At 46.9% G+C, this 23,307-nt stretch overlaps 2 protein-coding genes across 2 annotated transcripts in view; both read left to right on the forward strand.

The window, feature by feature from the left end:
* The first annotated feature begins 7,483 nt into the window (after positions 1 to 7,483).
* Positions 7,484 to 12,878, forward strand: C13H5orf47 (chromosome 13 C5orf47 homolog). Its single transcript, XM_064388053.1, has 5 exons — positions 7,484 to 7,757; positions 8,330 to 8,418; positions 9,822 to 9,924; positions 12,032 to 12,078; positions 12,453 to 12,878. The coding sequence occupies exons 1-5, from the start codon at positions 7,484 to 7,486 to the stop codon at positions 12,477 to 12,479; spliced, it is 540 nt and encodes a 179-aa protein (XP_064244123.1). The 3' UTR covers positions 12,480 to 12,878.
* Positions 12,879 to 22,076: 9,198 nt separating this feature from the next.
* Positions 22,077 to 23,307, forward strand: part of NSG2 (neuronal vesicle trafficking associated 2) — a 31,360-nt gene continuing 30,129 nt past the window's right edge. Inside the window, exons 1-2 of the mRNA XM_064388011.1 lie at positions 22,077 to 22,229; positions 23,052 to 23,202. Of these exons, the coding sequence (XP_064244081.1) occupies positions 23,074 to 23,202 (129 nt within the window). The 5' untranslated portion in view covers positions 22,077 to 22,229; positions 23,052 to 23,073. The remainder of the gene's footprint in view (positions 22,230 to 23,051; positions 23,203 to 23,307) is intronic.

A 23,307-nucleotide genomic window follows, 5' to 3' on the forward strand; every position in this document is an offset into this window, starting at 1 on the left:
GTTGTGTGGAGTGTTGCTCTCTTAGAGATCTGCTCTTCTAGGGCTGTTCAGCAGTTTAAGGAATTGTGCTGCTAATCTCCAGTGCCATCACTGAAGGAATTGTGGTGCAAATGCTCAGTGGATGGTGAGTCTCCTTCCTTTGTGTGGGTGCTCCTGAAGCAGGTCCTGCAGCTCTGATGGGATTAGTTCTGCCACTGCTGATCCCTTCACTTGCTTTTCCTTCACCTGGTGCACGTGGAGCCGCTCCTGCCTTTGGAAATTGGTTTTTAACAGCAATGGGAAGCTTTGCTGGTGGTTGCACGCAGGTATTCCCAGCTCCCTTGCCATGACTGTTAGAACAGAAAGCTGGAGGCTGGGATCAGGAGTGGCTGGAGGTGCACTGCCTGCCAAAGAAAGTCAGGAGTTCCTCAGTGCTCGGTGCCAGCCAGGCACACCAGACACCCTTGACCAGCTCCAGCTGTGACTTGGCTGGGAAACTTTATCCCTCTGTTCCCTGCACTGGGATTGCTGGGAAATAGCCACAGTTCTTGACATTATTTTCAAGTGCAAATGGTCTTTTAGACAACATGCTTATTTATGTGTTCATGTTTTTTCACAAGTGTGACAGACTTGAAATCTGGTCCTGGAGTATGGAAGGTTTAAGGCTTTGGATGCTGTGGTGGTGGAACCAGCAATGTCCTTCACAACCAGGCACTCCCTGCCTGACTCCAAAGTCCTGCAAACTTAGAGAGTTTCTCAGGGTCCAACATCTGATTTACAGTTGGGAATTACAGTGTATATTCATTCTAGAATTCTCCTGTTCTGAAGATTGCAGAATCCTTGGTGAATGTTTAAGTTTTCTTACTAGGCAAAGTGTAAAACATTGAAATCAATAAGGGTAAAGGTCTGTATCATTCAAAACTCCAAATAATCTGCTGGGAGTGATAGGCTGATTCAGAATTGCTGGTAAATTTCTTGGGCAACGACAAAACAAATCCATTTTGGGTTTCCCTTTGCACAGAAGCTGCAAGTAAATGCTACAGGCAGACTCCAAAAGACGGAGGTAAGCCCTGCAGGGAGGAATTCCAGAATTTCTAGTGTGTGTTATTCCCAGCTTTTTCCTTCCACAGGAGCTGCCCCCAGGAGCTCTCTCGGGTGCCCCTGGCACTGAGGGAGCTGCCACATTCCAGGCTGGTGCAGGAGGTGGATGGACCCAATCTCTCCCTGATTCAGAGGCTGAGCTGATCTCCAGGACAGGCTCTGAGCTGTCAGGTTGTTGTGGGACACTTCCTGCTCAGTCCTGACCCTCCAGCTGCTGCTCCCAAAACGCTCAGAGTGGCTCCAGGGAATCTGGGATGAGCACAGCCTCGGAAAGGGGAGATGAGGAGAAAAGCTGCCATCCCTTCCTCTGTGTGAAACAAGCTGATTCAGTTTGTCAGAGTGAAAAACAGCCTGTGGGATAAGAATATCCTCACAGCTGTCTGTGCACTCAGAGGAACTGAAGGGGGTGAATCAGTGCTCTGAATACACCACTGAAAGTCTTCCTGCACCCCCATGCTCTGATTGATGCCATCAGATATCACCTGTTTTCATGGCACAGGAACTATAATTTCCTGACTTCTTGTAGGGCTTGTCAGAGAGACAATTTGATCCTAAATGCTGGTTTACATGAATGCATCTCTCCCTAAGGGAAGCTGTCTCAGTCACTTTGTTTATGGAGCGTGGGAGGCCGTGTTCTGTTAAGGTTCCTCCATGAAATTTGCTGGTCCAGAGTTCTCAGTCCTCCTGGTATACATAAAACACAGAGATGTATTAAGTCAGTGCTTGATTGCGTTTTTCCTCCTGAAATTTAATCTGGTGAGTCATGAAAGCTGAGATTAAATCCTCTGAGCATAGCATAGGTCAAGGATGACTGTGAGGACACATTTTTGGGTTTGTATTATTCTCAGTGTTTAAAATGGATGTAGTTTTGTTGCTGTCAGCTGTAGGGTATTTTTTTATCCCAAAACTGAGTTGCTTTGCTTTTCATGGGAGAAGAACATTTGTTTTAAATGGCAGTGATGGGGTAGATGAAGTGGACAGACACTGTGTGCCTCAGTAACTCAGACCAGATCTGAAATCCATGGAAGGAGAGCAATGCATTAAAAGAAAAAAAATTCTCTGCCAGCCTTGTCCAACCCAAGGCTTGAAAAGAATGTTTGCTCTGTGTAAATCACCATCTGACATGGCTGCTGACTCACAGACCAGCATCAGTTTGCTCAGGGATTGTTCAGGCCTTGCTGTGCATTAAGTTGTCACTTTGGCCAAGTGTCACTTTGCAAGGCAATGCTTGTGGCTTTAAGCTGATGCCCAGTGCTGGGCTGGGTCAGGAGCACGTTCATGCCAAGGTTTTCTGAATTTAAATGGGATTCCTTACATTTCTGAGGCATTCTCCTGCAAGCAGCAGCAGCCCCCAGCTCTGCTGCAGTGGCCAGCTGTGCATGGACAGATGTTGCTCTGTACGCACTGGCAAAATCAGCCCAGCTCTTCACTCAGTGGAAAGGGAATTTGCTCAGGCGTTGCTTTTGCAGGGGGTGTCTGTGGAGGAATGGGAGGGCAGAACAAAGCAGTGACTGCTCCCATTTTCTCTGCAGAGGGAGCAATCCATGGAGACAGAGCCCTGCTCTGCTCCTCTCCTGGCAGCATCCTGCTGTCTCTGGGGGAGGGAGGGAGGGAGGAGGGAATGCTCAGTGCCATTATAGGGTGGCCTTGCTGCTGAGAATCCCAGAACCTTTCGGGTTGGAAAAGAGCCCAGAGTTCATCGAGTCCAAGCTGTGCCCCATCCCCACCTTGTCCCCAGCCCAGAGCACCGAGTGGCACCTCCAGGGATGGGCACTCCTGCAGCCAGGTGTGTTGGTGGTCACATTTTGGCCTGGGATCCCGTTAGATCTCAGAGGAGAAGTAAGATATTGTGAGCTTTCTGTGCCTGGTCTTGGGTTATCCACATTAATGCTGAATCTGGGGATGATCTAGTGATTTTTGCATTTTACATCCTGCATGAGCCAGGATTCTTTCAGCATCTGGAGGGTTATGGCAGGTAGGGCTGAACTTCCTCAGCTGTGTGTTCTCTCAGAATCTAACTGTACATTCCCCTGAAGGGAGACTTTTAATCTTTAATATCATAGTCTCTACAGTCTAAAACTTGGTAGAGTTTCCCTGCCTCTGATTTGGAAACAAATATTGATAGCTTGCACATTTAGTTCATTTTTCATTTGGAAATGAAATCAGAGCAAGTGAAGTCCTCACCTGCCTTCTGTTTCATCTACTTGCAAATCAGGCTGTGTCTTTGTCTCCTTGTTTTCCCCATAGTTTTATTTCCAATTGGCGATCTGTTGAAATACTGTAGCACAAAGTTCTGCTAAGCCAGGGGTTTTGATCTCCTTGACGTGGGTTTTGTTGCAAAGCCCATGGATCTTCTCAGTGATGTGGAGATCTCTCCAGGGAAGGCTCAGGCTTTTATGTAACACAGTTTATAGTCTGCTAAATATTTTTATGCACAGCATTGAGAGATGGGAGAACTGGCTTCTCCTTATGAGTGGTGTGGAGGAAGAGATTCCCATGTGTGTGGTTTGTAAAGCAGTGGGAGCTGTGCAGGTTCACTGCTGTGAAATGCAGGTGCTGTTCCATTTTCTCTCTCTGCTGCCCCATTACTGCTCACACAATTAACTGAGGCAGGCTAAATGATGAAATAAGTAAGAAGCAGCTGAAGGCAAATTCATTGCTTTGACTTAGCAGGAGTCATGACTTTTGTTTTTATAATGATTCCTGGTTACACTAATAAATGGTCCCCAGTGTCTTTTGTGCAGTAACCACATAGTAATGAAATCCCTCACTCCAGTGCCTTATTAAATATTCTGTGAAAATGAAGGTGATAGAATAATTGTTTGTGCTACTGCTGAGGGTATAATTAACAAGGTTTGAGTGTAGCTGTTGTCAGAATGAGCACACTTTTCCCTGTTCAGTGTCAGAGTCCCACCTCAGTCCTACCTACACATTCACCCTTGCAGCTGATCAAGGCAATGTTACACTTAATGAGCAGTGGCTTTGCCTGAGTTATGTTAAATTTTAGGGTAGGTTTAGGTGAGATGTATGGAAGGAATTGTTCCCTGTGAGGGTGGGCAGGCCCTGGATCCTGGCAGTGCCCAAGGCCAGGCTGGACAGGGCTTGGAGCCACCTGGGACAGTGGAAGGTGTCCCTGCCACGGCAGGGCCAGAATGAGATGACCTTTAAAGGTCCCACCCAATCCATTCTGGGATTCCGTGACTTCTGTGGAATCATGTGAGTACTTTCCACTGCAAAGAATGCTCAGAGAAACCCAAACCTCCCCCAGCAGCAGAAGGGTGGGTTTTTTCAGGGAATCTCTGACCATGCGTGCAGCAATGTCCCAATGGCTCCTTCCTTCCTTCTCCTTGGCATCAGCTGCAGGCACCAAAAACTGCCTCATTTTAAAAGGACTGTCAGGGCTCACGGATGATGACACATCCTTGGCCGAAGCAAAACTGAAACAATGGAATTCAGGAAGCAAGGGGTGAGATGGAGGAGCTGCCACTGGAGCACGCAGCAAGCACACAATGAGGTGCAGGCTGAAAGCTGGAATCTGGGCTATTTTTAACCAGACAGTTGCAGCTGTGGTGAAAAGCTGAGATGTTTGCTCGGGGTGATTAATACAGAGATAGTGGGCAGCTGGCAGTCAGTTCACACATGTGGAAAGGTGGGTGAAGAGCAGTGCGCAGCTAAAATAGCTGAACTTGACAGATCTGCAGAGAGATTTTAGGTGGCACTGATTTTGCCGGGTAGCAGCAGATCCTAAAAAGGATCTGAGCTGAATTTGCATTTGAGCTGGCAACGTGCTGTTGGGAAAAGTGGACAAAATGTGCCCCACGAGGTCTGTGTGTTTGCATTAGCAGGGTGGAAGCATTTCTGTGAGTACAGGTGCTGAGAAACCACTGCCTTGGCAGCCGTGGTGCCCTGAGGAGGCCGGAGGAAGGAAGCAGCTGCCAGCTGGCACAGGCAGCTCCTGCCCTGGCAGATACAGCAGCGAGTGTTCCTGCACAATGCGGAGACAGTCATGGAATGAACACGGGGCTCTTTGGGTTTGTGTGTGAGCATTCACTGGGGGCTGTGGTGTGGGCAGCTAAAGAAGGCATTTCTTTACCAGGGCTTTGGGATGGATGCACCTGGGGAAGTCTGTAGGCCAGGAACAATTTTTAATGGAGCTTTTGGGTTAAATATTCCAAACTGAACTCGCTGGCTGCTGCCTCACTGGTACACTAGGTTAGTGCAGGAGTGGAATTGAGAATTGTAGAACCACAGAATATCCTGAGCGGAAGGGACCCACAGGGATCATTGATCCAGCTCCTGTCCCTGCGCAGCCCCAAAATCCCACCCTGGCATCCCCGGAGTGCTGTCCAAGCCCTCCTGGAGCTCTGGCAGCCTCGGGCCGTGCCCATTCCCAGCGGAGCAAGGGCAGTGCCCAGCACCCTTTGGGGAAAGAGCCTTTCCCAAATATAGGAGGTCACAGGTGATGTTTGAAGTCACAGTTCATCTCAAGGCTCCTTACTCGGTGGTTGTGTCACACCTACAACCTCCTTTTCAGTCCACAGCCTGCAGGAGATGCCCTTTTATAAATAGGAAACAACGAATTACTCTGTCAGGCTGTGCCTCTGCGAGTTGTTTCCCCTCTTTCGCAGCCGCATTCACGACATGCCTTTCGCGGGCAGCGCGTACGAGAGCCGGCAGTGCGGGGATGCCGCAGGCCGCGCTCGCTGCCGGCCGGAGCGGCGGCGCCGGTTCCGCGGGAGCGGCCGCCACCTGCCGGGGCCCGCCCGCACTGCGGGGACCGCTGAGGGGGAAGGCGCTGCGGGGTCACCGAGCCCAGCCTGTGCCGCATCCACACCTTGTCCCCAGCCCAGAGCCACCTCTCCAAACCTCCCTGCGCAGTTCCAGTGCCTGACCCCCCTTTCCATGGGGAAATTCCTGCTGTGCCCACCCTGAGCCTGCCCTGGCCCAGCCTGAGGCCGTTCCCTCTTGTCATGGTAGCCCACCTGGCTGTCCCCTCCTGGCAGGGAGTGGTGCAGAGCCTGAAGTTCCACCCGAGCCTCCCTTTCTACAGGCTGAGCCCCTTTCCCAGCTCACCCAGCTCCGTTCCCTTCTCTGAACACACACAGGGACCCTCAGCCTCTTCAAAGCCTGGGCAATGGCCACAGATTGCTTCGTGGTCTCTTTGCATCCATTCCCGAGGGCAACACCATTCATGCTGCCAGTGCTGCTGAAACAATTAGGAAAAATAGATGTTTTCATAGAATTTATTATTTCTAATTTACAACCCTGTGCAAACTGAACTCTGGGAAATAATCTGGAGCAGTATTTTAGTGACAAAGAAAACATCAGTGGGACTTGATGTAAATTCTTCCCTGTGAAGGTGGGGAGGCCCTGGCACAGGGTACCCAGAGAAGCTGTGGCTGCCCCATCCCTGGAAGTGTTCAAGGCCAAGTTGGATGGGGCTTAGAGCAACCTGGGATAATGGAAGGTGTCCCTGCACATGGCAGGGAATGGAACTGGACGGTGTTCAAAGTTTCTTCCAACCCAAACCATTCCACGATTCTATGACTTGAGCTCTTCAGTGGTTTGAGAATGCCAGTTGTCACCGTCCATAGCCAACAAAACCCATGGCTGCAATGGGACCCTGAGCATCTGCATGGGCTGGGCTGACCCGCCAGGCATCCTGTCAGTGTCACACATCTGTTGCTGCCTGAATATCAATAAGGTATTTGATGTTTCATTACTGTTCAGCATGTGGCTGGAGCGGGTGCACTGTTTGGAGAGGAAATCCCTGTATCAGTGCAGGCTCTGCAGCAGCACCCGCACCAAAGGGATGCCAGGGTTCCCCTGCTGTAGAGACAAACAAGCCATCAAACCTTCAGCCTGGAGTCCCCTTATCACTGGTACAAACAGATCAATCACTTGCATGAAATGTATCAATATGTGGCTTTGGGCAGCAGTAATGTGTGCTAAACTCTAGCCCTGGCCCAGGGACAGGGGGACACGCAGCCCCTCAGTCCCCGCTCCACTCACCGACCCCCGGCTCCCCTCAGCCCCCGGCTCCTCTCACCAACCCCTCGCTGCCCTCTCAGTCCTGGTTGTTTTCACAACCCTGGGCTCCTTTGACTGAGCTATCTCCGGTTCCCCTCACAGACCCCCAGCCTGGCTCCTCTCAGTCCCCGGTTCCCCTCATTGGCCCCTGAATTCCCCTCACCGCCCCTCAGCCCCGGCTCCCCTCAGCGACCCCTCAGTCCCCCGCTCGCCTCGCCGCCCCTCAGCTGCGGCTCCTCTCAGCCCCCGGTTCCCCTCACTTAGCCGCAGTCGCCGGTTCCCCTCAGGCCCCGCTCCTCTCACCAACCCTCGTCTCTCCTCACTAAGCCTCAGTCTCCGGCTACCCTCACAGCCCCCAGCCCCGGTTTCCCTCATGCCCTCGGTCCCTCCGCAGATGGAGCGCGGCCGCTGCGGCCGCCCGCCCATGCCGCTCGTGTACGTGAACAGCTTCGGCTCGCACCGCTGCGGCACCGTGATCCGCTTGGGCCGGGGCTGGCGGCAGAGCCCCGGGCAGAGCCCCCCGGGCCGGGCTGGGGCCCCGAGGGCCGCCCCGGAGCCGCGGAGCGGGCGCAGTCCCGGGCCGGGCGGCAGCGGGAGGAGAGCGGGCAGCGGCGGCGAGGGGAGAGCCGGCAGCCGCCCCAGCAGCGGTACGTGAGAGCCCGGGTTCTCTGAGGGCCGGAGGTGCCTCAGGCGTTGGCTTAATTGTGCCAGGAACAGCAAAACCCGGCAGGGTGATTCTTCCCCTCTTCTGGGCACTGGCGAGGTCATACCTCGATTGCTGTGTCCAGTTCTGGGAAAGAGAGGGAATTAAAAGCTCCCAGAAGCCTGTTGTCTAATGTGTGGGTGGTGTGTAGTTTTGAAATCTGTTTTGTGATGTTTGAGAGACACTCACTTGCCCCATGGTTATAATAGAGTAAAAAAGAAGGGAACAAGCTGCAGGATGTAAGGATTGATACCCTGTAAGGTGACCAGAAATAAGGATCCTTCTGGAATTATAGAGTGGTTTGAGTTGGGAGGGACCTTAAAGATCATCCAGTCCCACCCCCTTCCTAGGGACATTTTGCACCAGACCAGGCTGTTCAGAGCTCCATCCAACCTGTCCTGGCACTTCCAGGGATGGGGCAGCCACAGCTTCTCCGAACAACCTGTGCCAGTGATCAACATCTTCCTTAGGAACATATTCTAAGTACTCAAAAAATGCTTTCTAAACTCTTTCTAGGTGACCCTCGAGAGGCTAAGGCTGACACCTTTGACTTTCCCATCCCTTCAAGAAACGTTGATAAAGTCATTAAACGAAAGAAGAAAAAGGTATAAAGTGTGGCAGCTCAATTAGCTGCCTTGGCATTTGAGAAAGCTGCTTGTTCTCTGTGTGTGAGAGCAGGAGGGAGATTAAAAGATGGAATTGGTAGCCTGTTACTGAAAGCCTTACTTACAGAAAAGAAAAAATGGTATTATCTTCCCTCTCTGGAGGCTTTAAAATTCTGGCTCTTATTCAATAAAGCACTTAAGTGTGTGCTTACCTTGAAAAATGAGAGTATGCTGTTGACTTAAAAAGCCTGTACTGAAATGCTTTGCTGGATTGGGGCCAGGGTGCAGCACACCTTGGGGTGAAACCCAGCAGGAAAAAGATCTGCAGCTCCTCTTCCTCTCATGTTTTAAACAACGAAATCCCACAGGTTACAAATAAGTGAAGGCAGGAACCTGAGCTATTAACACCATCCTTGGAGCAATGCAGAATTACTTTCTGCTTCACAAATGTGTTTCTGTTCCTGTTCAGTAGTTCGACAAATGCCTAAAATTTTAAGAGGAACATTTGTTAAGCAGTAACTCATTATGAGATTCTGTAATGTGTGAAGTACAAGTAATCAGCTGGACTAGAACAGAGCCATGTCGTAGATACTTGATTTAAAAACAGCAAAATGTTACCAACTGCAGAGGAACAGCTAATAACATCCTGGAATATGGCTCTCCTGGTGCATTGAATAGTCTTCAATAACAATGAGGAATATATAGAATGTTTTGGCTATAAATGTCCTCGAGAAAGGAATTATCTTTAATTTAAACAAGTTTCTCAGATGAGGTACAGCAAAAGTCCAAACATCAGCGTGTCAACAGCCATTTCTATTTGTTAGGCCACCTCTGCCTGAATGCTCTTGTCCACAATTCCAATTTAGTATTTTCAATGCACAAGACTGAAACCTGCCCACTATGGCCAGAGCTTTATGCCTCTAAAATAAAGGTTTTCAACATCTATAAAACAAATTAATATGGATTTGATATATGAGATAGGCAAGAGTGTTGCTATTCTGGAATCTGAGTTTGGGCCTCACTTATGCTGCTGCTGAGGGACCACATGGGAAACTTTTTGCTCCTGGAAAACTACACAATCTTTTTTTGTCCCCCATTTTGGATGACTTTGAAGAGAGTTTAATGGTTCTACACACATTTTCATGAGCTTTCTCAAGTCCTGGATAAACACAAGAGTTCTAGGCAAGAAAGGAGGTGGAGATTTCATGTGAAAAATCATGGAGGAATTTATGTTTCTAAATAGAGGTGATTCTTCCATGTATCCCACATTCTTTCTTCCCTTCTTTCCCAGTCCTCAACAGAAAAACCCAGCTGGACTTCATAGTCATTGTGGGGAGTTCAAAGTTCTGCCCTATAGATGTTTTAATGCAAACTTTTTATATGCTTCACATTTTATCTTTCAGTCCAAAGTCTGGCACAAAGTCTGGAAAGTGATTTCCAAAATGCTTGAGGAAAATGAAAGGTTCAGAAGTCGACTGCTGACCTGCAGGCAGTTTGATGGAGAGGGTAGGAAATGAACTGCTAATGTTTTATTTTACTGGAGAAAACAAATTATTAATACAAGTGAAGATCCCAAGGTTTAAGGTCCATTCAGCTGGGTTTTTTGGGTAGTAGGTTTTACAACTCACAAATGGAATTCATTCCACGCTTTAGGCACTTCCAGCTTTTTTGGAAAAATTCCTTTGTTTCATGGAGGGTCTTGTGTGTGTGTTTTTGGAGGAAGGATGGTGGAAGTGTTTGCTGCAGCCTGATATTAAAGACATGCACGTCAAACATCTGCAAGTTTTTCTGAACATGTGAAATACGTAATTAAACTTATTCACAGATGGGTCCAAGGCAGTAGTTGTATGAATAATAATTCATTTTTTCACGTAGGAAAATAGTGGTTGATTTCATACATACAATAAATAAATTAGATGCTCCCTAAAGGTTGCTGTAACACAATTTAACAAAACCATGGAACATGTTCTCACTCTGTGCCCTGAATGCAGCTCTTTCATTACTGGAAAATGACTTGGGAATTAAAACTGGTGCTCTGCATTCAGCCAATTTCAATTAGAGGCATTGTAGCTGCTGCACAATTTAAGATAATACAGTGTATGCTTTCAAATGGAATTGGAATTTCTGGCTTCACAGTTGGATGAATTATTAGGAAAAAGAATATACTAATCCATGAAGAGCTACCAGGCAAGTTTAAAATGCCACTTTCAACCACAGCAGTTTTTCTTCCTTTGCATTGGTGCTGATGGAAGTTTTCCACATGGGGGCATGTTGGGGTGTATCCCAAAATGTAGGACCATTCCAGGCTGTGTCTTATTTGGTAAAATGTTGGATTAGATTTCCACACACATGGCAAAAAAATACACCCTCAAAAATCTTCTTCATGAGAACAAAAGAAGTGCAATTCTGGTTCAGAAGAGAAATCTCTACCCCAGTGGATGCCATTGAATAGGAGGAGAAATTCCACTGAAATATGCTTTAACAACTTCTGCAATTATTGTGCAAATATTCTGCATTGTGTGCAAAAACACTTCTTCTGTTGGCTTTAAACCCAATTCCTGATTAATTCTGGAATTATGACATGATATTAATTATTCATCATGTGCTATTCATATTCAAGGTTCCATTGGCCTCTGTCATATTTCTGTGCTAAGAAGTTCCAACCTAGTAAACTTCTCCTCCCATGGAAACTGTTCCATGTGCTTTCTGCCGCAGCTGAGATCACTGCAGAAGTGTGTGTGCAAAGCTATTAATGTATATGTTGGACATATATCTGTGTGTAAGACACATCCATGGATGTGTAAGACAGTGAATTAAAAAAAAAATCTTCCTGGATTTGTCTGTTTGACTTCAAGAAAAAGAAGAACAAGTATCGAGGAAAAATGAGGGGAAATCTTTAATAGGTTATTAGATTTCAAGTTATTTTAAGAAAAGAAACCCCCAAATTCTGCTTATATATGATTTCCTGTGTGGATTTGTCATCTTACTCTAATGGCTGCTTTTCTGTTTGTTATGGATCACCATGTGCTGTTTAACCTTGGATTTATGGAAGGGCTTGCCCCCTTTTCAGCCACTCATTTCTTGTAGAAATGAGAGAGAGAGCATTTTCTTTATATGTAATTTCCAGTGCCTTGGAAAACCTCACCAGCCAATCCCTCCTCCTCCCCTCTTACTCTATCCTTAATTGTAATTTTACCCCCTTTCTCAGGAGCTTTAACTGAGAATCTCCTATTAAGTCCTATTTCAGTGAAAACCATCAATTCTAATACCTTCTTTCTAATTAGCAAATTTTGCTCAACATCAAATCTAGGAGATAAGTCTCCTATTGATCTGAATTTTTCATTAATCAGGAAGCAAATGGAATAATTCTAGAAGCTATTTAGATAGAGATCAACAAGTCTGAATAAACTGGGTTCATTTTTATCTTCTTTTTTATTTTCCCTAGATTAATAAATCTAGAAAATTAATGCTGCATTTTATTACCTCTATAAATAGGTTTTTTGAGAGAACAAAAGTCTACTTAAATTTTAATGCTACCTGTTTACTCCTTGGAATGTTGCAATTAAGATTAGATTCCATGTGACTGCAAATGATGATTTTCCTTCTCCTGCAGGCTCTGACAGGATGCAGAGGTCACAGAATGGGGCATACCTGGACAGGGTATGTAGGCAGTCTATTAAAGGCCAAAAAACCCCTAAAATATTAAATTATTAATATTAACAATATGCACTGATCTTGTTTAATGTGTTATTATAAGTGCCAGTTATATTCTAAAGTATTACTGACACTGAGCTCCAATATTTTCAAGATTTCAGATTTGGGGCCAGAGCAGCTCCATCCTCCCAGGGAGGGCTCTGTGCTTTGCCAAGGCAGAGGGAGGTTTTTTGCCTTCTTCTTGAGCTCAATCCTTCCCTGGTGGTCTAAAGTTCAATCTGCAGAATGTGAACAGTCTTCATTTGCCCCACTTCTATAGAGACTTTTTTTTACTATTAATGGGAATGTACCAACTCACTTTTATCACTTTTTTCCTCTAGGATGAGTCCATCTTTGGCTGGGTGTAGCAAGGAAGTGAAGGAAGATTCATCCCCAAAGGAAATATAAACAAAGTGAAAGCTTTTCTTTTGATCTAGTTCTTCCTGGAGTCAGTGCAAGTCTGCAAAGTGACTTCAGGGAACACAGGTTCTCTGTTGTTTGCTTGGTGTTTGTGCTTCTGCTGTTTAAGGGGTTTGTTTTTACAGTGGCTTAAACAGCTCTGTTGCAAGATATTTATCTCAAGCCATTAAGTCTAGTGTTTCACTGAGCTATTAGTTTTAGAAAGCTTTTTAATGAGCATAATATTGTGACAGTTTTCTTGCAAAAGAAGAGATACACATTTACTGTTGTCTCTGTATTTATATCTTTTATTTTTGTAGCTTGTCAGAACAATAAACACAAATTCAGGAAGGCAGAACTCCACACAAGACATAAAGCCCACTTTCCTTTTTTCCTGGTTTGCATAAATTTGTCTTTATGATATTAAAATATTACACAATAACCCTCTCTGTTCTTTCATCCATTTATACATGAATCTCAGCAAGTATTTGGAATATGAAACCAGGTGGTTGTTTTCTCTCTCTGTTCATCCTGAGGCACATAATGGTACCATCACAATCAGGAGGTGTTGTTTATCTACCTGACTTCAATAACACAATATAATTTTCTTCTGTTCTGCAGCTTAATACTTGAACCCTTGATTGACTGTTAAAGCCTTTTAAGCCAGCAAATTGTGTAAATGGAACATGAAAACTGCATAAAAATAGTTCTGTATATGGGGTTCATCTCGGGAGTAAAACATTCACCTGTCACAGCGAGACCTCCTTGCTTTCAATAAAAGGATTGTTTTCTCCTGCCATAATGTCTTGGTGTTTGCAGACATAATGACTGCAGTGTCAGAGTGTTGAGCTTTAATAACATGCTGGTGATGGTGTCATTAGGCAGCAAAGCACTTGGAAAGGTTTCATCTCTGTTTTCTTCATGGTAAAACTGCAAGTGTGGCACTGGAATGCACCTTTTCAGGGACAGCTGTGGCAGCAAGGCTCTCTTCTGGTTTGTGGTTGGGTAATAGTCGGATTTTACTTAAAATAGTTGACATTTCAGCTTGGAAAAGGAAATGAGAAGGCAAAGTATTCAATCAAGATGTGATCATTTTTCTGGCAGAACAAAAATGTCATAGTTCTTTGGTATTTTCAAACACATGTTTAGAGTCACACATGGGATTTGGGGGGGGCGGGTGTTGAGGTTTTTTTTACTAAATGAGATGATCTCCCTGTCCCCACAATTCTATCAATGAAATGTTTGCGTTGGGAATGTTTTGTTTATAATCCTGGTTTGTAAATTGTAGAGTTGTTGCTCTAACTTTTCTTTTCTTGTAAATTGCAGCTGCAGTTGGTGCTTTACTGGCACGGACTTCAGGGGCCCTGGAAACACTTTTCTTCCAGATGCATAATTGCTACTTTAACGGGATAGATGAGGTGCATTAACCTAAATCTCTGCCTGAAGTTTAGCCAACACATTAAGATTCTTTGGATAAATACAGACCTCTGTCTGTGGGGCTGTTTTAAAAGAAATTATAGAAGATAAGTATGGCCTTAAATCATCCCTGTGTACCTCCTTCAGTCTAAAGGTTCTGTGTGGTGATGATGAGATAATTAATTGGTTGGGATCTACTAATCCAGAACTTTCATTTGGCAGTACTTTAAAAGGCTCTTACATTTTTCAAATCACTTTGGGCCAGAACAGCTGTTGCAGTGGGGAAAACCTGCTGATTCAGGTTCAATTTTTGACTTTTTGGGTAAGGAAGTCTGGGTTTCTGCTGCAGTGACCAGACTTCAAAGGTACAGTTGGGAACAAAGGTCATCAGAGCAGTTAAACTGCTGAAAAAAGGGCCTGGAGAAGAGCCCAGCTCAAGCTCTGCAAACCAGACCACCATCCCCATCCACTCAGACCTCTGTGCATTCTTTTTTAATTCATGTGATCATTTAAGTGTAAAATGCAGAAGAAATGTAATTGCAGTGTTGCATTAAAATATCTCCAAGTAAGTAATGTGCTCAACAAGGAGAAAAAGGGTTGGATAAAGATGAAAAACTTCATTGAAACCCTCTTTGTTAAAAGGGGTGGGAAGTAAGTAAGGGACCTTCAGGGCACTGGATCACAGAGCAGAGATTTAGAAAAGAACTGATTCTTTGAAGACTTTAATCTTCACTGCAGAACCAAGAGCAATGTCACACTGTCCTGCTGTGAATCCTGGGCAGCACTGCTTCTCCTTCACATTCTTCAAAATGCAGATCAGTTACCTGAAGTTTTTAATAACAAATCTCCCTTGGAGTGTGAACTGAAGCAGATGTGCAAATACAGAGGTCACACTTTGTCTTTGCTTTGCCCTGCTCTCAGTGCATAATTTACCTTTCTACACAGAACACAAACTCCAGCTTATTCCCAAAGTTTGGCATTTCTTCATCTCAACTCTGTGAACAGTTGCCAGGAGATCTGAGGAGGCTCCTTGTGGTAAGAGGTGGCACGGAACAGCCAGGACACACAGAGCAGCCAAAGGCATTGCTGTGAATTTCTGATATCTGTAAATAATGGTGTCAGACACTTATCTCATGATCCAAAAGCTGGTCTGGATAAGCTCTTTTCCCTGTGTGTCATAAATACAAAAGACTTTGGATGAAGGTAAGCAGTGGAGAGTTAAGCCTTTGGAGATGAACTGGTCCAACTTTAGCTGGAAATAGCACATCCTGACATGTTTTGGTTGAACTTATCCCATTTGAGGAGTTCTTTCCTGGTTCCTGGAGCAGCTCAACCCAGGCAACTCTGCCTTGGAGTTCTCTGTCCAGGGTCTGGGGGCTCAAAACTCCAGCTGGTGGCCTTGGGCTACCACTTCCAAAGGCTGTGGAGCTGAAAGCAGGGAAGAGCTGGGAGCCTGAACTCCACAGTGATTTCCATGGCTGGGAGCACTGAGAGCTGGGCTGAGGCCGGACTGCTGGAGCTTCTGCACTCCCTGCCATGGAGCTGTGGCTCTGGGCAGCCTGCCCAGAGTGTCCTCAGCACCCTCTGCACAGGAGCCAGGGAGCTTTGGGAGCTCCCTCAGCTGCTGTGTGCTGCTGTTAGGGATGATGTCACCGATCAGCTGTAGCCTTGGGAACTTGGGAATGGTGTTTTGATGTTTGTGAAGTGACCCTTCTGGGAATTTCCAGTTTGTGGCCATTTTCAAAAGGGTTTGTTTCCTGCTTGATTTGGCCCAAAGCCACCAGTTGAGATAAAACCTCATTTCCTGCAGGCTGGAGGCTTGGCTTGCCCAGCAGCTCCTCTGCTCATGCCCCATCTGCTCTGGAGCTGGGATGAATCAGATTCCTGTGTCCCACCAGCTGAGGCTCTGCTGAGACCCCATGGCCTCTGAGGTTATCATAACTTGGCAATTACAACGTAATCAATCACCAAGGTTAATAACATTTCACTGCTGATTCCTTCCATTAAAGGATTTCAGCTCAGAAGCAAAACCTGAGAGCAGGATGTGGAGTTTCCAACATGGTTTGATTTTGGGAAAGTAGAAGGTGACCTTTGTCTTCACTGAACATTTACAGTCAGTAAATGTCTTTGTCTTTAGGGCCCTCCCTGGTAGTCAATGTTCATGTTTTAACTTCAAAGCTTCTAATACAATTTTGCATGGACTCTGACTAAGGAATAGCCTTCAGCAGGCAGCTGAATTGTAGTTTTTCTTTGGGAGGTGGAAGTGACTGAAAGCAAATTTTGGGCATATATGACATTTTGCCTGTGCAGTAGGCCCTTAAATATAAAGCAAAACAGAACTTTTGATTTATTGCTCTTGTAAATAACTCTCAGTGACATGGGCAGGTTTGTTATTATGTCTCTTTTCATTGCATAAGCACTTATATAACTCTGATGGCTGGAATTTGCATAATAACCAAAGCAGCCATGGGTGGGTTTAACTTCATGGGCTTTCCAGCAAACTGAAGCAGCAGGAGAACCTATGGTTTAGGAGGAATTTTTCTTTAGGAGGAAAAGAGCAAGTTTTATTGAAGTATATTAAGCCACAGTGGATTTTTAATAAATATTCACTGGAAGTTTCTCACTCGTTAGTGATGGCATCAGGACCCTCTGATCTGAGGCAGAAAAATTCACATTTGAAAGCTTCAGCCTAGAGAAAATTAATGTGGATAGCTGCAGTTTCATTTTATTGGGGGAAAGTTATGAAGGCCCCTAAGGGAAAAAGGAATATGCCTTGATCCAGGGAGGTGATCACCTCCTGGAAGATGCTGAGTGCTTTGACCTCCCAGTGACTGTGGCACCTATTTTATCTGTCTCTTGTGCTGAATATGTAGAGCAGATTAAGAGAGGATCTCTTCTTTTCTCTCTAAATTTGGACTCCACATTTGTGTCTCACCCGAGGCGCTCAGCTGAGCTGTGGATGTTGCTGGGCTGTGAACAAATCTGATGTGTGTCATCTCCCAGGGGTCATGGCAGGATCCCCCCATGCTGGGAATGTGTGAGATTTATTGCACTCCTGGCAGTCCTGCTTGAGGAGGAACACAGGCAGATTGAAAGAGCTGTGCAGGAAGGCTCAGGATGGCAGTGACGAATGTTCCCTCTCCTCCAGAATCTTTGTAATCTCCTGGATTTTGAAATTAATAATAAACTATCATGGCTTTTAGTTTTTTCCCCTGTTATGTAGGATTGTTTTCTGGTTCCTACTGTGTGTGACAGGAAGTCAGTGGTGCTGGTGGAACTCTGTGGAACAGATGAACTCCTCACAGCAGTGACTACGAGTGGTTAAACCCAGCTCAGAAGAGATGTGGTCCCTTTTTACACGTCCTTGTATTTAAATTCCTTCACCTACAGAAAGGGTAAAAAATGTTGAGTATGATGCTAAGCTGTCTGTGATCTCCCAAGGAGAAGAATACTGTACTGGTTTTCACTGCTCTATTGGACTAATTTTGACATGAACTCAAGTGAAAGTTTGAGAAACAAACACAATCTTTTGGTAGAACAGTCTGAGGTGGATGATGTTACTCCTAGGAATGCCCTGTCATGACTGTTGTGACTTTCTGAAAATTTGTCTTCACTCAGTGCCTTTAAGTTTTGTAGTTTCTCTTCTTAGTAACCTCTACTTCCCGTTCACATATTTTCCAGTGCTTTCATTGAAAGGCTGGTCCCAGATTTTCAATATATGAAACCAGATAAAATATTGTTCCTTATACTAATGAGCAGGAACGTTATTGAGAAAAATGCTTGGTGTGCAGGAAATGTATTTTATGAAGTGAGACAATAAGTGTTTCATAGATCAAGGAGCAAGTGAGTAGAATAATATTCATTAACATTGAAGAGAAGTTAATTTATGTGTTCAGGCTTGAAGTGGGGAGAGGCCAAACTGTGCTGTGACTGATGTTTTGTTTACAAGCTGCAATGAAATGAAATGTTTATACCCAAGCTGTGTTACCCTCCTTTGTTCCTGGGCTCAGCCTCACTTGGGCTTCACCTTGGGCTTCAGGGGAATCTCAGCTCTGGCACCTGGAGCATCTCCTTCCCCTCATCCTGGGTCTGCAGAGCTGTTCCTCTCACACATTCTCACTCCTCTCTCCTGCCTGCAGCTGTGCCATTCTGCCCCCATTCTTAAATCTGTTTTCCAGAGGTGTTACCCTTGGACCCGCTCTGTGGGACATGGGGGAAGCTTCCAGCAGCTTCTCACAGAAGCCACCCCTGCAGCCCCCCTGCCACACAAACCCACAAAGCCAGAGCATTAATAATTGTGGGAGACTTATGAAAGGAATAAAGAGAGGCATATATTTTTGTTGACAGAAGAAATATATTGTTTATTCCTCTGGAGTCTCCTGTTGCTCATATTGCTGCCGTGTCTTATTGCCTGTCACTGAGCTGTGCTGTGTGGGCGGAAATGTCAGGCTCTGAATTGGCTCTGTAAGAAAATCTGTGTGTTACTCTGATTTCTCATACTCACTTGGGCTTGCTTTAATGTTGTCCCTACAGAATGTTCACTTTTAGCATCTTGCTGGCAACTTCAGACATCTATTTCTGCCATGAAGCATCCTGCTAAGTAAATTTACTCCTGGTAGTGTCTTTGTTTGTTTGTTTGTTTCTGAGAGAGAGATTTTGCAAAAAAGTATTTTCAAACTGAAATGGGTCACACTGACCTGAAGTAGTCCCAGTGCTGGTTCAGTCTTGTGGAGGAAATGGAATTTACTGGATGTAATTCCAAGGGAGGCTTTGGAGATCTCTCTGCTCATCTCCCTCCACCACTGCCAATATTTTCAGATGGTGCCCGTGAAAAAGGTTGCTTAAAATGTGCTTCCAGCCTGAAAAGTCAAAAGCTACAAGCAGCATCTGCTCATTTTTCACAGGTTCTTGCTGCTGGCACTCAGAAGTAGAAGGCTTTTGGGGGAAACGTGGATCCTGGTGCCAGTGCTGGAGTGCTGGCCATGCTGAGCTGGGTTCTCTGGGTCACATGGAATATCTCCAGCAGAGCTGAGCTCTGGTTTTAGTTACCAGGAGATTTGCAGCTACAGGAAAGGTGTTTTACAGTGGGAGCAATGCACAAGAAGGAAGGGGATTCCTCTCATTGTCTCTTAGGTTTGTTACCATGAAGAGTATTCAGGCATAACCAAAAAAAGTTAATACATTAAATTCTGTGAGTTCAACTGAGTAGAGGTGTGGAACAAGCAGGTAACCTTATTTGCAATCTTATTTTTTCATGATGCAACCCCAGTTTCCATGGGTTTGCACAGGTGACTCTGGAGATTTCACATGACTGTGTTTGTGAAGTGTTGCTTAAGACCTCTCTGAAGTCAGAGCACCAGCTTAGGTGTCATTACTGTAATTTTTTGGCTAAGCAGGATATTTATTGCCAGTGTTGACGTGGATGAAAATTATTTGGCTTTTAGATCACAGGATGCATTTGAAAGCTATGAAAGACATCACTTTGCATTTCAACAGAGCCCTCAAGTTGGTAATTACCAGATAAAGGTGGAAAACTCCATTTTCATGGAGTTGCAATGCAATGTTTCCTTTGCATTATTTAATAATATTTCCTATTGCCTCCATTAAAAAGAGCCATTTTGCTGACAGAGGAGCTAGACCAGCTCAAATCCATGTGTTCAATGGGAGGTAAGTATACATCTGTTAATCTCTGTGGATGGTGAAATCACTTCAGATCATATAATACTGGAATTTGGGGAGAGTTGCTGTAATTGCACTGCCTTGGTTGGAGCATCTGCCCCTCTGGGAGAGGCTGATGGAGCTGGGATTGCTCAGGCTGGAGAAGCCTCTTCTCAGCTGTGCCCAGTGACAGCAAAAGGGACAAAGGGCCCAGACTGAAACACAGGAAATTTCATTTAAATATGAGAAAATCTACTTTACTGTACGGGTGACTAAACACTGGAACAGGTGGGACCAGGCTTCTAGCATCATTTGAAATGTGTGTGCTCTTGGGTTTCTTACAGCCTTCACATTTTGAAGCTCCTGATGATCATCCTGGGCCACAACAGCACAGGGACAGAGAAAAGGACTTTGCAGGTGTATAACTTACTGCAACTCTGCACAGATCCTATCCAGGTGGGCATGGATGGCTGACTGCTGGTTTTACTGCAATATTTAACCATTATATTGTAGTAATTTCATCAGTAATCCTTAGTGAATGTTTTTTCATGTGCTTCCTCAGACCTATACAGCCTAAATCCTACTCTTTCCCTATCTGTGGGATGCAGCCTGCCAGCTTTCTTTGTCGGCATCTCTCCCTGGTCTGCTCTGCAGCAGCCTGGAGTTGTAACTTCAGTGGAAATCTTGTTCAGTCTTGAGCTGAACACACCTCTGATGGATCAGATCTAAGGGGATCCCTGCTTAAGAAATCGTTCCTGAATTTCCTGAATGTGAACTCCCCAAACCTTCTGATGTGATTGATTTTTTTTCCCCAGATATTCTGAGAACATCAAAAAACTACCTGCCAAAAACTTGTGACACTCCAAGAAAAGTTGTTCAAGGTTAAGTTGTATCTGTGGCATAACTTTATTTTTAAACCCAGAAAAAAAACTCTTGGGTGAAATTTGCTGTAGAAGTTTGGCCTGATCCAGAAATGTGATAGAGAAAATTCCAACCCAAGCATGAAAAACTGGTGAAACTGTTGGAAACAGGATCTTTAATGGGCCGTGTAAGGTGATGTTAGTAGCAGGTAGTTTTAGCTGCCCTTCTCTCCTTCCTCTCAGCTCTTCCCTCTATACTGTGAACAAGCTCTACCACTGCAGCCAGCACTTCCCCTCACTCTGCCAAAATACAGCTTTAAATGAGTTTTCACAAGTCAATTCCAAAAGGCTTTATTATGGAAACAGTTCACGCCTTCAAGGAGTATATTTAGGTCTCGTGAAAAATGCCAAGTTGTGAGCTCTGGAGGCAAATTCTAAATTTATAAACAAATCAGGCTGAAGTCATCCCAAAGTATCCTGTGTCTCCAAGAGGAGTGCTCAGCCTCCCACTGCAGGAGGTGGTGGTTGTGGTGCTGTCCTGCCATCCCAGCATTTGAGAATCACACAACCCCCAAAGCTGGAAAAGACCTCCAAGATCATTGAGTCAATCAATCCACCACTGCCAGGTCCACTGTTAAACTGTAAATGCCACATCAAATAGTTTTTTAACACCTCCAGGGGTGATGATTCCACCCTGCCCTGAGCAGCCCCTCCTTGGCCACCCTTTCAGTGAAGAAATTCTTCCTAACATCCCATCTAAACCTGCCTTGGTTCAACTGAGGCTGTTTCCTCTTGTCCTTGTTGGCTGGGAGAAGTGGCTGACCCCCAGCTGGCTCCAAGCTCCTGTCAGGTGTTGAGTGGGCACTGGGGAGAGTGCCTGAGGGCCAGGAGGCTGAAAAAGGGATTGGGAAACCTTCCCTAAGGGGACAAAGTAAGAAAATTAAGGATGTTCAGCCTGGTTGTGTGGAGACCCCACAGCACCTTCCAGTGTCTGAAGGGGCTGCAAGGAAGAAGGAGAGGGATTCTGCCTCAGGAACTGGAGTGACAGGACAAGGGGGAATGGCTTCACACTGAAAGGGGAAATTTAGGTTCGGATATTGGGAAGGAATTGTTCCCTGTGAGGGTGGGCAGGCCTGGCACAGGGTGCCCAGAGCAGCTGGGGCTGCCCCTGGATCCTGGCAGTGCCCAAGGCCAGGCTGGATAGGGCTCAGAGCACCTGGCACAGTGGAAGATGTCCTGCCATGGCAGAGGGGGAACCAGGTGATCTTTAAGGTCCCTTCCAAGCCAAACCATTCCACAATCCCGTGTCATTGTGTGACACCCACACACAATGGGGGGACACAGCCCCACTGTGAGGGACACAGCGCTCAACACCACCGAGGGCCAGGCGCTGACAGCAGCCTCCTGTCGCCGTGAATCCGCCCAGATCCCCTCCGCGGCGCTGCCCGTGCCCGGGCGGTGCCGTGCAAGTGCCGCGGGTGGCGGTGTCCCCTCCCCGGCCATGGCGACACGGCCGCTCCCTCAGCCGCGCGCGGCCTGCAGGGGGCGCCGTGCCCGCGGCGCGCGGCGGCGCGGCCGCCAGGGGGCGCGCGGGGCCGCGGCGGCGCTGAGGGCGGGGGGGGCCGTGGGGGGGGGGGGGGGGGGGGGAAGGAGCCGCCGCCCCGCCCGCCTCAGTCACCGGCGGAGCCGCAGCGAGCGCAGCGCTGTCCCTTCAGCACCGCTCCCCCCGCGGACACCGCGGGCTCCACTCCGGCCCCGCCGCCGCCTCTCGCCGCCTGCTTGGCAGTAAGTAACGCAGCCGCGCCCGCAGAACCCCCGCCCTGACCGCCGGCTCCCGGGGAGCCGGGATGGGGGACCCCCGAGCGCTCCGGGATGTGCAGCGGAGGGGGTTCTGAGCCCTCGAGGGGGCTGCAAAAATGGGAGAGGGGTAACAAAACCCTCCTGGGGTCGGTGGGAGACGCGCCGTGTCCCCGTGTCCCGCTGCGTGTCCGCGGTGGTGGCGCTCCCGGTGATGCTGGTGACATTCCCGGTGATGCTGGTGACATTCCCGGTGATGCTGGTGGCTCTCCTGCCAGCACTGGTGATACTCCCGGTGGTACTGGTGACATTCCCGGTGATGCTGGTGACATTCCCGGTGATGCTGGTGGCTCTCCTGCCAGCACTGGTGATACTCCCGGTAGTGCTCGTGGCTCTCCCGGTGGTGCTGCTGTCATTCCCGGTGGTGCTGGTGTCATTCCCGGTGGTGCTGGTGACATTCCCAGTCGTGTTGGTGGCATTCCCACCAGTGCCGGTGGCTCTCCCGGCGCTTTGGGATCCGCCGTGTTTGGGCTGACAGCGAGGGGTTTAAAAGCTGTTTGTGGGGTTTAGAGGCTGTTTCTGGGATTTAAAGGCTGTTTGTGGGGTTTAGAGGCTGTTTGTGGGATTTGAAGGCTTTTTGGGGGGTTTAGAGGGTGTTTGTGGGGTGTCTGTAAGGCAAACGCTTTGGTGTAGTGAAGTGACATTCCCTGAAAGCCAGGCACCGACACCTGAACCCAAAGCGAGCAGGGCAAGGCAGAATTGTCCCCTTCCCCCTGCCCCGGTGACATTGCTCGTCTCCCCCGGTTTCAGGTCTGGAAAGCCGGCTGCAAGGATGGTGAAGCTGGGGAGTAATTTGAACGACAAGAACAACAAACAACCATCCAACGAAGATGGTTTTCAGACAGTTCCTTTGATCACGCCTTTGGAAGTAAATCACCTGCAGTTCCCGGCTCCGGAAAAGGTAAAAGAAAATCAGAATGTGCTCCTGCATGGCTGCGCACACGGACGTGCCCCTTGGTTGTCCCTGGGCTCTGGTGATGGGAATTGTGGCACATTTATTCAATAA

This window comes from Passer domesticus, chromosome 13 (assembly GCF_036417665.1).
Source record: "Passer domesticus isolate bPasDom1 chromosome 13, bPasDom1.hap1, whole genome shotgun sequence".
Taxonomy (NCBI): Eukaryota; Metazoa; Chordata; class Aves; order Passeriformes; family Passeridae; genus Passer; species Passer domesticus.

Bases quoted from the DNA above. Each gene is read 5' to 3' on its own strand.
- C13H5orf47 (XM_064388053.1), top strand. From the start codon at position 7,484: ATGCCCTCGGTCCCTCCGCAGATGGAGCGCGGCCGCTGCGGCCGCCCG. The intron at 8,419-9,821 runs GTATAAAGTGTG...TTTATCTTTCAG, and splicing joins TTAAACGAAAGAAGAAAAAG to TCCAAAGTCTGGCACAAAGT. The intron at 9,925-12,031 runs GTAGGAAATGAA...CTTCTCCTGCAG, and splicing joins CAGGCAGTTTGATGGAGAGG to GCTCTGACAGGATGCAGAGG.